This window comes from Sphaerodactylus townsendi, linkage group LG11, assembly GCF_021028975.2.
Source record: "Sphaerodactylus townsendi isolate TG3544 linkage group LG11, MPM_Stown_v2.3, whole genome shotgun sequence".
In the NCBI taxonomy this organism is placed as follows: domain Eukaryota; kingdom Metazoa; phylum Chordata; class Lepidosauria; order Squamata; family Sphaerodactylidae; genus Sphaerodactylus; species Sphaerodactylus townsendi.
In genome coordinates, this window is record NC_059435.1 from 47190777 (window position 1) to 47204011 (window position 13235).

The window sequence follows — 13235 nt, forward strand, 5'->3', positions numbered from 1 at the left end:
TACTATTTCCTTTTTACCTCCTGACAATTCTCATATCCTCACCATTCCCTTCTTCCTTCTCTCCTTCACACTGACCAACCTACCTTATTTTACTTCCTATCTTCAGCATTTTTTCTTCATTTGTAGCCCACCTTTCTTCACAATGGGGATACAAAGTAGCTTACATCATTATCCTTGTTTGCATTTTAATCCTCACAACAAGCTTATGAAGTAAGAGGAGGATTGTTTATGGCTGGCCCAGGGTCATCCAGTGAGCACTGCAGCAGAGTGGGGATTCAAATCTGCATTTCCCAGATCTTAGGCTGTTTCTTCATGAGCCGAAATAGTTGATTTTGGCTGGTAAAACACCATTTTTGGGGGGGAGAGCCTTCGCACAGGCACTGCTGCCAAATTGATGCAGTGGCTCTCTCCCCCCCCCCCCCCATGGTGTTTTTGGAAAACGCTGGCTTCCATTTGGTGCCGAGCAACGGCACTGGGTGGAAGCCGGCGTATTTCCCGCAGCCCTCCTGGACGCCTCCTGTTGCCTGTTGCCTTTCATCACTTTGTGGAGGCCAGGGGACATGCCTCCTGGCCTCTGACCACAGAGCGGTTGCTCTGGCCATGGAGGTGTGTCCCTTGGCTTCCACAACGCGACAGAAGGCAGGAGGTAGGAGTTGTTTGGAAGCGGTGCAGCCTGTGCGAAGGCTGTGCTTCCGGCTGCATAGCCAGCCGGACCGTTCATGCGAATGGTCTTGGGGGGGGGGGGGTGCATCAGCATAAACTATGCCAATGCACCCCTGCTCAGCTGGCTGTGCAGAAACAGCCTTAGTCTGAAACTCTTAACCACTTCACCATGCTGGCTTTCATGGAGTGGCTGCTGTTAAACAGTGGAAGCAGCTGGGCCTGTGTGAGTCATGCAAGCTGGGGTATAGCAGATTGCTTGGTGGTTGCAGCACGGGCCTTGCCTCAGTAAGTACTCCCTTGAAGTCCAAAACAGCTCAGGAAAGTCCCCTTCCCCTTCCTTTTACCAAGGCTTAAAGGCTGGCAATATCATTGTGGTTGCCTAACAAATTCCACAACAGCCACAGAGGGGTTTTGCGTTTTAAATGTACAGGTGCTTCTTCTATTACTTTGTGGTGATTTAACTCTCCAGTGTGCTTTTTTTAAGATTACAGATTTTTCTGCAAACCTGATGCTTTTTTTGTTTGTAGAAAGTTCTATCCTGTTTGTTCATGGCTCCAGTTTCTGAATTTAAATATTCACAGGTTTAGCCATGTTGAGAATTAAGTATATTTATTTGTGATTGAATGGTATAACAAACATATGTATTTCAGCTCTGAAGTTGATAGATAGTCTTTACCTTGTTTCTAGAAGGCACATTTTTATGTTCATAGTTTGGCAAGTACTGTGATGACTTGAGCCGCTCTCTCGTTTTGAAACATGGAGTTTCTCTTTAGTAGATCATGTATTTTTGTTATTTTTTTATGGATTGGAAAGTTTTTGAACACTACTGTTCATTAAATGAGGTTTTGAAGTTAGTCCAGAAATGCCTTCTGTAGGTCACTGTTGCCATCTAGTTCTGGCAGTACCCCTTTAGTCCCACAATACTGATTCTATTAGAAACAATAGGGTACATGATAGGACAAGCATGAATGACACATGCGTATTTATTGGCCATCTGTCTGCCTGGCCTTTTTTTTTTCAATGGTGCTTGCTGTCCTGAATCTTTTGGAAATTAAGTGACAGAAGCCAGTAAAATATATGTGGAGGAGACTGCCCTAGTCAGTTCATAGGCATAATTAGAACATATTCATGTCTTGCTTTTCTAATTAAAGATTAGTGTGTTTGCATTTTTCAACCTTTTTATCACTGAGCTTGTATGACTGCAAAGTTGCCTGTGTGAATCAGAAAATTAGCATGATTCATCCTCCAAGACAGCTCTGATTTTAGCTGTCCTATATAATGGAGATTTTATTGCAAATCATGTCGGTGTAAATGAACATGTCATCTCTTTAGACTGAAACAAAACGAAATACAGTTCTTTTCATTATGTCAGCAAGGATATTAATATTTTTCCAATTTGTTGTTTATGTAATCATACATGCAGCCTAATAAAACACAATGTATTTCATACAGAAGGTAAGAACCATCTTACCATCGGAAAACATCTTACCATCGGAAAACAATGGTCCTTTCCATTCATATGGAGAGACCTGGCAGCTACATATAGAATGAATTTATTTATTTATTTGCAAACTTTGTACCCAACCTTTTTGCCCTCATCAGGGCCACTGAGACTGCCAACAAGTGTGTCCCAGAATGGCACCCACACACAGCCTAGAGACAGGTGCCTCTTTCCAGGACTCAGGCAGACTAGTTGCCAGTGCACCCCCATCCCAATGCCATGTCAGGATGAGTGGAGTTGGCTGGGCCTGCTAGTTGGGTAACTAACCCTGCCTCTCATCACCCCAGGAGCCTTGGCGGCCTCCTCACCTTCTGTCATCACCCAGGATGCACTGGACAAAGCTGGGCAGTGGTTAATAAAGAATGGCAACACAGGCTAAGAAAGGGCCAGGTGGCCCAAGAGGCTTGGTAGCAGCCAGGCACTATGGGAGCAGACCCCTGCCTGGGGGAGAAGGCAGGAGGGGGAGCCTCAGACACAAATTAACCTGGCATAGGCAACCAGGCCTTGACATCTTGAGCAAGGCAGCTGAGTGGGGCTGGGAAAGCATATAGGAGGGGGTAGATCACAATAGCAAGACACAGGGCAAGCAACCACTATGACCCAGGAAGGGTGGGCACACACCCAACCCTGAGTCCAGGACTGGCGTGGCTGACTGGGAGGACAGGGTGACCATTTTATAGGGGCAGAGAGGGCCCAGGCCAAGAAAAAAGCCAGGTCTCCTGTTCCCAGCTCTGGGGGACTGTGTGAAGTGTGAGAGACAGGCAGCCAGTGAGTCCTCCTCTCTCACTTCTGAGGCTACTCCGGGACTCAAGGCACTAGCAAGTCAAATTCAGGAGCCTGCACAAAACAGCATCCCGCCACCTGGGGCGCCACAAAGTGAAATAGACATTATAAAAATATATCTTAAAAACCATGAAAACCAATCAGAAACACATTTTTAAAACAAAGCAAAAATACCCATACAAAAACATAAAAACAAGAATTAAAACATAGGGCAGGAAGGAGGGAATACCAGAGGAACCAAAAAAATCTTCAACTGTTGACATAAGACAGCAACAGAAGGGGATAGATAAGTCTTCCTGGGGAGAGAGTTCTAGAATTTAGAGCTTTACACATTGTCTCTGTTTTGTCTGAAGGGGGTATCGCATGGATTTTCAGTGCCAGTACATATGAACCAGAACCATGAAAAATCAGGGTTTATGTCAAAATTCACATGTTCCTCTTTTTAGACATACCCAGTGCCAGCCCCTGGTAAGGTGGATAGTTACTGGGGCCTGAGGGCTGTTCAGCAGTGGTGTTCTGGCAGAAAATATTAAAGTACTAAAACGGTGCCCCTGGACCCCCCAAAATTGCGCCCCTACCGCTCCAAAGCAGCAGGCAGGTGGGGAATCTAGGCGGCGAGAGAGTAAGTGGTAGGTGAGTGAGGCGGTGAGGGAGGGGGCAAGTGGGCAAATATGCCCCCCACATGACCAAGATGAGTGGTGCCTGGATTGAGACTCCTCTGCCTCCTCAAGATACTCCTGTGCTGCTCAAGGGTCCAACTGCTTCCCTTAAGAGCCTGAAGCCTCTCCCCCCATTACTATCAAACAGCTGGTAGACTGATCGTCTGGAAGACTCCAGCCTAGGCCAGTGGAGTCTGCCCACATTACTTGTTTGGCACTAGGTGCAGAAGGATGAGGGAGTCTGCCAACCAGCACCAAACCACTTCAGGATCCACCCAGGACATTGGTGCTTTGCTATGGCCCCACTACAGTTTAGACTAGCCAAGAAAAAGCCATGGCAGCAGGAGCAGTATTCCCAACTATGAGGATGGGTTGGGGGCAGGAATATGATCTATCCAAGAGGTTGTCATGCAAGAAAGTTGATTTGCCTGACGGGCTTCCTGCAACCCAGTAGGACTCTCCAAACAAGCCCTTGAAATGCCACAATAAAAAAAGAGATGGCTCCACAAACAAGGCCAGGTGTTGCCTTGCCTTCTGTCCTCACGGTACGCTGATCCAGAAAACTGACCAGATCCAGCTTTGCTTGGTCCAGCCAGCGGAGTGAGCAGACAAACCATCCATGGACCAATACCAGTGTTACCCAGGCTGCCTTGGGGTGGATTAGCAATGTGTGTGTGTGTGTGTGTGCGTGTGTGTGTGTGTGTAAAATTAAAAAGACAAAAAGGTAAAAGCAGGGGTAGGGTGGAAAGAAAGGGGAGAGGTTAGAATGTTGTCTATGCCTATCTGGATCACATCTGGATTGTCAAAGAAACAGGAACAAAAACAAAACCTCCACTGGGAAGCATTCCCTGGGTCATGCCAAGAAGGAACAATATACGACTGTGCCTACTGAATGAATTGTAAGTGCTGCATGTTCCCAATACCTGCAGTTGGTATAATGCCAGTATGCACAGTTCTAATGCCCCTAATCTGTTACCAGGAGAAAGAGATGTCTGTTTTTTAGTCTGAAAATGGAGGTTCAGGTGTGAGGTCAAGAACTAGGGCACAAATAAGAACTAAAAATGCAATGATGGAGATGCCTGTATAGATTTTAATTGCTGTTCAAAAGGCATATCTAATTTTTTTCTAAGTCTGAGCTTCATATATAAAGCTCCACACATTCCTATGAAAGGAAAAAATGGAGTAATATTGGAGATCTTGAAAAAAATGGCTTTAAGACCCCTATCAGAAATAAAACATATCGCTGTACAGTGCAAATTTACATTTCCCTTGACACTGCTACTCCACAGCATTTCATGCCTGACTTATAAAAGCCTTGCTATTTTGATCAAGAACCTCTCTGAAGTTGAGACTGGCAATTGTGCAAGGCCTTGTATTCTGTTTCTGTATTATGTAACCACCCAACAGAGACCCAGCACAAAAGTCATTTCACTTGAATGAATTCTGTTCTTTCTTGTAATAGTGAAAACTGGTAGACATCAACCCAATTGTCGCATAAAACAGTTTCATTTATGTTTCTGGAAACTTGTACTGTGGAACAGAGTTCTTATTGTTTCCAAATAACTAATCCTATGCATTCTACCCCAACCCCACGTCTTTGAAGACAAGCAATGTTTCTCTTAGTCAAAGTGGGATTGGGAAGATGCAATGTAGAGTGGCACAGCTTTGGTAAGGAGGAAGCTTTCTTTGGATGCTGGATCCCCCCTGCAAACACACCCAACCTACGGGTTCCTCAATAGCCTGGATTGCCGCTGTATGTTTGGGATAGAAATATTGAATGTGAAACTGGCTGCTTGGAGATGAATTGAGGGTGTGATGACAAGCTGCTGAAAGATTAACAGCCCAATCCCAAGGTAGGGATTGTAGAATGGCAAAGAAGTTATTGGCAGCATGGGCACTCCTTTCTTCCCTGGGGAAGAAACTCCTTTCTTCCCTGGGAAAGCCAATAGCAAAAAATGACTTACACGACCTTTTTGGTGTTGTAAGTCTGTGCCACTGGGAGGGGGTGTTTTGGGGTCAAAAATGCCACTTCCAAGAACGCCCCCCTCCACACTGACAGACATTTGTGGTAGCAGCTAGCTGCCACATCACCCAGCTTCCATGTTTGGGTGCTGCAGTGGCTGGTTGCCAGAGTAAGTCCCTCAGCATTGGCATCCATGCCACTTCACATGTTCTGGTGGCATGGACACAGGCACAACCTTTCCTCTGCTTCCAGTGTGTCTTCACCCCAACCCCCCCAACCCCGATTGCACAGTAAGGATTGTCCTTCAGCCTAAATGTGAAGGAAAGCAGGTCTTTTCTGATCCAATATGGAGAATGATGGTAGTGCGGAACAGTACCTGTGAGGTGACACAAAGTGGTTACTATCCTATAGGATATCAATATGCAGAATTTGTAATAACCATTTTAAAGAAGTGGCACTAGAAGTACCATTATAAGAAAGCAATTGAAACTATCGGCAAAAACTGAAGGTATAGTAGGCTAACCAGGCCTGCTTTGGAAATGAATGACAACATTTCAAAGAACTTGCATTAATAATTATTTTTCGTACTGCATTCCATCTGATTTTGCATAAATCTGAATATTCTCAGGCAAACCCAGAACTGATGGAACAAGCTCTCAATCATGGAAGAAAGAGTGGATTTGTCAACTTTCTACAGCAATTTTAGCATACAGCAGTGAAAAAGAAGTAAAGTCATAGTACACGTACCATTCTAGTTGGACGTATCTGTAATAAAATTGTCAGTCTACATGCATCACATCTTTACCCTGTTTCATAAGATACTTCAAATGCCTGTGTAGTTTTCAAGATTAATTTTTTTTAAAAAAAAATCTTAAATAAAGCTCTCTTTTTGGGGTCTAATATACTTTATAGTTTCCTGATCTTGCCTCAAGGGGAAGTATGTTCTCATAGCAAAAACAAAACAAAAACCGGGAATAAAAGTTACTAGAACAATGTAGATATCTAAAGGAAGGGTAATTAATAATAAAATCTAGAACCACCACAATCATATCTACCACCACCACCACCCATTAAAATAAGATGACCAGATGGTCACCTTGTGAACCTGGGACTGGGGTAGGTGGCTGTGCGTGCGCATGCGCGCGCAGCCGCAGGAGCACACTGCCTTCTGGGGTGCTTCCGTTTCCTGCCCTGTCACAGGGCAGGAAACGGCAGTGCCCCTAAAGGCAGTGCTCCTGAGGCCGCGCGCGCGGGAGGCTGCCTCACTGCCTTGCGCCCCAGAAGGCAGTGCAGCAGCCTCCCCAAAATCGGGGAAATGGAAAGAACCCGCGGGACGCGGGACAAATTGTGCGAAGGCGGGACGGCTGGTCAGCCTACATTAAAAGAAACCATCAGTGGATATTTCAGCTAAAATATTGTACAGATTAGGGGTGGTTTTGGGTTTCCACTTTACTGAAAAAAGAGCCGAATAGCCTTGGGGCTGAAAAAGCTGAATATGATTCAGCTGTTTGGGCTGGAGCTGAAGCCCCTGCTTCCCCATCCCTGTTGCCATTTCCCAGTTCCACGTGGACTTGGGAATCAGCAGTGCAGGGAGGAGAGCTTCAGCTGAATGCTGAACTGAAGGGAACCTGGGAAATGTGAATCTGGGAAAGGGCGGGGGGAAGGTGAGAATTGAATGTTCAGCTCAGCCCCGCCAAGCTCAGCATTCAGTTGAAGTTCTCCCCCTGTGGCTTGGAAGAACTGGTAAATTTCAGGTTCGGCTTTTAAAACCTTTAAAAAAATGGTAAACGGCCAAATAAAGTCAACTTCTATCTGCCTTATTTGACTTTACCAAATTTACCGAATAATTTTTTCCCCCAGTCCCCTAATACAGATTTAAGAAGCTGTGAAAACACCAGCAAAGCATGATGATAGTGATACTTTTTGATCTGTGGAATTGTTGCTTCTGAACATGAGTGGAGAATGACAGAGAAGGGGGTTGCTTAAATCCAGTGGAAATTATCATTTTCCCAGTCACAAATATTTAAAGCAGTATCATACGTTTTGTTTGAAATCTTTTTTTACCCTTTTTTCCTCAATATGGGTAGGGAAGTGGTTTAATTTGGTGCCCTGAGTATTTGCTATTAAAGAGAGAGAAACAGATAGGTGATCCAAAATAGCACTTACATGCATATATACAACAGACTTTGTATTTAACTACTCCCATAATAATAATATAGCAGTTTATGGCCCCTCGAGTTGCCTTTCAAGCTGTGCTATCAGCTCAGACAATATCAAGGTCATTGGTTTGCAAAATCTGAAGAGTGGTTTATTTCGTATCCTACTTCTGGGAGACCCCAAATGTTAAACTGGGGAAACAGTGCATTCACTAAGCTGAATGCATGTAAAATGGCACTTTATTGGCAAATAGATCCTTAAGTTTTAGGGGCCCAGTTCACAGTTATTTGTGCTTAATGCACAATAATCACATTTGTTATTCTTGCTGCTAATCAATTTGATGTGAGTGCGTAAGATTAATTATTAGTCTGGCATTGTGTGATGAGAGACTGGTTTCTTGTTCCAGATGTCATTTGCACCGTGCAAATAATGCACAGAGGACTTGGTCAATAAGACTACGTAACTTGAAATGCTGTATATTAGGATGTGCATAAATTAAGATTTTCAGAGGAGATTTTGGGCTGCTATTTAACCAGAATACTATTGCTGTTGCAGTATCTGCTACTCTATAGTCCATCAACATTTTCTCTTACACCCCTCTTCTCACATCAAAATGGGGCAGACTGGCAATGTAACTTACCGAAAATTTTCCAGATGCCAGTGCTCTAGAGCAGTGGTTCTCAATCTGTGGGTCGCAACCCCTTTGGGGGTCGAACGACTCTTTCACAGGGGTCGCCTAAAACTCTTTGCATCAAAGTCAAAGTCATTTATTTACAGTCAGCGACCAGTAGTACAAGATCATGGTACATCAGTTTCAAGATACCATTACCATAGTATATATATATATAGTCAAAAGAGTACTAGAAGCACTATTCAGAATGTTACATAATCTATGGTATTTACAAGAAGGAATATTTGCAACACTAATATAATTATTATTGTACTTATACACAGTCAGTGACTATTTACTAAAAGGTCAACTCGCGAAAAAACCAAGCAATAGATAGAATACATTAATTATGACAAACAATCAAAAATTTAGTATAGCTACACTCTTTGCATCAAAGTCAAAGTCATTTATTTACAGTCAGCAACCAGTAGTACAAGATCATGGTACATCAGTTTCAAGATACCATTACCATAGTATATATATATATAGTCAAAAGAGTACTAGAAGCACTATTCGGAATGTTACATAATCTATGGTATTTACAAGAAGGAATATTTGCAACACTAATATAATTATTATTGTACTTATACACAGTCAGTGACTATTTACTAAAAGGTCAACTCGCAAAAAAACCAAGCAATAGATAGAATACATTAATTATGACAATCAAAAATTTAGTATAGCTACACTTGTAAAGTGCCTGTGCAGTCTTGCTAAAACTTATAGTGACATTGCTAAAAACTCAGGCCTCCGACCATATCTTCTAAGGATCACAATTAATTTAGTCTTCCCCTCCCTTTACTATTCAGCCAGCAGAAGTATCTTATTGTGTTTAAAGATTAAAGAACAAAAACGGGCCGTTGCCCGTGTAATTTTCTGGTCCCTACCTGCCAATATGTAGGCCAGTACATCTTTGTAGTGTAGGCCTATTAGACTTATCATGGCTGGGCTGAGAATTTCCTTTCGGGGCTTTTCAAAAGTGGGACATCTAAATAACATGTGTTTTAATGTGTCTATTTCACCTAGAGGACAGGGGCAAAGCCTCTTTTCATAAGGAATTTTCTTGAATTTCCCCTCTAACAGCAAGGAGGGAAGGGAATTGCATCTGGCCAGTGAGAAAGCCCTTCTCGACTCTCTGCATCAGTGTTCTCTATCTGTAAAATTGATAAATGTTAGGGTTGGGGGTCACTACAACATGAGGAACTGTATTAAAGGGTTGCGGCATTAGGAACGTTGAGAACCACTACTCTAGAGGGCCCCTGGTGGCCAGGAGCAAATAAAGCCAAGGCCCAGCACCACTGCCAATGCCACCTATCTGGCTCAGATCAGACCTTTCATCAGAAATGGTACTGGCATCAGTTCAGCAATTGTCTCCTCCCGTACTGCTCCAGTTTGCAGGAGGAAGCAGTGGGTGAGGTGTGGTCTGTTGTTGGCACTGCTGAGTCCACAGTCCACTTGGCTTTGCTTGCTCCAGAACCATTTCTACTTCCAAGTCTGCTGCTGCAACAAGATGACTTCTCAGTGCCGGAATCCTCTGCTTTGAAGCCTGTTTTCATGAGTGCATTACTTGCTAAATTGCATTATTAGCTTGCTGCATATTCTAACCCAGCATTGGTGCATATTATTTATTTATTGTCGAAGGCTTTCGCGGCTGGAATCACTTGGGTGCTGTGTGGTTTCCGGGCTGTATGGCCGTGTTCTAGCAGCATTCTCTCCTGACGTTTTGCCTGCATCTGTGGCTGGCATCTTCAGAGGATCCTCTGAAGATGCCAGCCACAGATGCAGGCAAAACGTCAGGAGAGAATGCTGCTAGAATACGGCCATACAGCCCGGAAACCACACAGCACCCAAATTATTTATTTAATTTTTAAAACTTCATTTATGACTGGCCTTTCTTAAAGCAGAATGAGCTTTATGTGCTTTGTTGCATCCCCAAAAGTTACCTTATGGTGAGATAAAAGTTGTCCCAAGTTACTAGTGAAGACAAGGGGAAGGAGAACTTACTCTGCAGTAGAATCATCTGTACCCATTTCTGTCAGTATGTAACCCTAAGATGCAGTGGTGGGATTCAAATAATTTAATAACTGATTGTTTACAAGCACCATCTTAACAACCAGTTCTGTCGAAGTGGTGCGAACCTTCTGAATCCCACCACTGCTGAGGTGCCTTAAGTAGTTACCTGGGAGACCACCAAGAAGTCCAGGATTCCTATGCAGAGGGAGGCAATTTCAAACACCCTCTGGATAGCTCTTGCCTTGAGAATCCTTCAGAGTAGCCATAAGTTGGCTGAAACTTGACCACATTTTCCACCACCAACCCTGAGACAATATAAAAGATTGGTTGTGGCATATTCTTCAGAGATACTGCAAGCCTACCATCATAATGAGCCCTTCGGGGGAGGGCGGTATATAAACCCAATAAATAAATAAATAAATAAATAAATAAAATAATCAAACTGGCAGTCAAAACATAGTAGCAAACCAAATCTGCTACAGGCCTCTTAATTCTTCCTTTCTGTTTCCTCTCACTTTGTCTTTCTTGCCGAGTATTCCATCCTTCCAGTCCTCTGCCTGCAGCAACAGAGAGTTAACAAGAGGTTCCCTTGCAGTCTGAAGCACCCATCTGCAAGCCACTTTCCTCAAGTGGGTGTGAAGTGTCAGAAGAGGGCAGTAATAACGGAGTAGATGGGAAAGGGCAGGCTCTTGAACCCTTATTTGGTTAGCTGGTATACCCATCAAAAAGTTATTTGTGAATATTTCTCTAGACTTCGGCCTAAGAATTGCTAAAGACATTATCAAATGGGGCTTTAATTTCCATTTCCCTGATGCAACAAATCAGAGTAATCCTGTTTTGACTTCTCCCAGTTCAAAATATACAAGAAATTAGTAGAAGACTTGCATCTTTGCGATTGTTAGGAGTCACTTGTTAACCTGATAGAGACATTCAGCAGAGTTCCTGTGTTAGACAAACATTTGGCTGTTCCAGCACTTTCACACTCACTATATAATGCTCTTTGGCCCATGGGCCAATAAGCATGGGCTAACCATGGGATAAACCCCATGTTGGAGAGGAACTTCGCATGGAGCCCACTCCTAATGTGAGTCTGCTCTACATTCCATAGACCCCCACCAGGGTTTTTCAAGAATCTCACTATCTGTGATTATTTAGTTGTAATGTGTATTGCAGCTTCTGACTGAGTGAACAGTTGCCCGCATCCTGGTTTTTAAACGTCCTCCCTGTGCAGCTACACAGCATGGGAAGTGAGTTTTTTTTTAAAGGCACACCTCCATGTGAAGGCACGATGGCAGCCCACATTGCTTCCGCATTCTCCAGTCGCTGCATGCACGAAGGCATGCGAACGGTACAGGAGGGAGAGCAGGTTCCTTTATCCATCCTTTACCCGCTCTTCTGGTGCTTTGTGGAAAGAGCCTTTCAATTTACTTTCAGTGCACTTTGCAACTTCTGGAAATGGAAGAATTCACCTCCAAATTATCACTAAAGTGCATCAAAAGTGGATTGAAAGTACATTATTCTGGGTGTTTGAAAGTGGATTTTTGCATTTGTGTTATTTAGAAACATATCACATAAATTTGGCTAGCCAGAGACAGGTTTACTTTTAGGTATTAAATGAGCAACAGATCTCTGGAGGAAATGGACAATGTTAACTAAAGCGTAACCAGTAGCTGAGTATGTATGCCTTTTTTTAAATAAAAAATATACAAGATGAAGGCCTAAGGAATCATGGCTAGGGGAAACTATTGGGAAATCCCCTTGCCCAACTCATTATTTAAGATGCTAATAACTTTTCAGAACTCTTGTTGCCCAGTGCCCCTACCTTTTGTGGTTTCTTTTCTATTAACTGATTCTCAGCATTGCAAGTGGAGGTGTGAGGATTTTTTTTAAAAAAAATTGCAAATATTTTGACGTATATCCAACGATAATCCAGGTATGCAGAATTTTCCCATTGTCTGCAGATGAGTCCCTTTGGTTATCTTTGTGACTGACCTTTTATCATGGAGTAGGTTAGTACAAGAAATGATTTTTTGGCTTCTATTCAACTCCTTTTATAACATGATGATTTGTGGAGAAGAACATTTGTATTGTTGTATGGGAATTTAATGACATTTTCAATTTGTGTTTACAAACACACATTCCTTTCTTTTTTTGCATGGAAAAAATATAATTCTCATAAGAAGGTTTATCTTTTCAGGTTTTTAAAAACATTCACAAATATAATTATAATGTATTTAGAGTTAGAAATTTTGGTCTCCCATTCATATCCCAGTAAATCTATTATTTCAGTGTGTTAGTAATATGGAGAGGATAAATTATTCAATAAAATGTGGTATAATAAGATGGCATTATTTGTTCCTTCATTTAATGGCTTGCATTGTATTTTTTGCTTCATTGTTTGTGCCAATTCCTGATTTGAATTACTTAAGGGAGATGCAGTATTTTGTTCTTTGTAAAATATGAAAACAAATTTATAGTGCTAAGGCAACAATATTATTCAGAAACATATTGCTGAATGAAGGTGACCCTGGTTAGCTACTACGTATATTATATGACAAAGTACTTACTAACAAGTCATAATATTTTCTGTTTTCAGCAATAACATGTCGCAAACAAGATGGTGGACAGGCTGACATCAGTGAGTGCCTAAAGTATGCAGGCTCATTACCACCTTTAACACAACTCTGCCAAATCCCTTGCCAAGATGACTGCCAGTTCACAAGCTGGTCAAAGTTCTCTTCTTGTAATGGAGACTGTGGGGCAGTTCGGACAAGAAAACGATCTCCAGTTGGTAAGAGTTAAAAGAATACCAACATACATAGTTGA

The 13235-nt window shown here is 42.7% G+C and overlaps 1 protein-coding gene across 1 annotated transcript in view; it reads left to right on the forward strand.

Annotated features, from left to right (window-relative positions):
- Positions 1-13235, forward strand: part of THSD7A (thrombospondin type 1 domain containing 7A) — a 324043-nt gene that overhangs the window by 254580 nt on the left and 56228 nt on the right. Inside the window, exon 14 of the mRNA XM_048510570.1 lies at positions 13006-13200. Coding sequence (XP_048366527.1) covers positions 13006-13200 — 195 coding nt within the window. The remainder of the gene's footprint in view (positions 1-13005; positions 13201-13235) is intronic.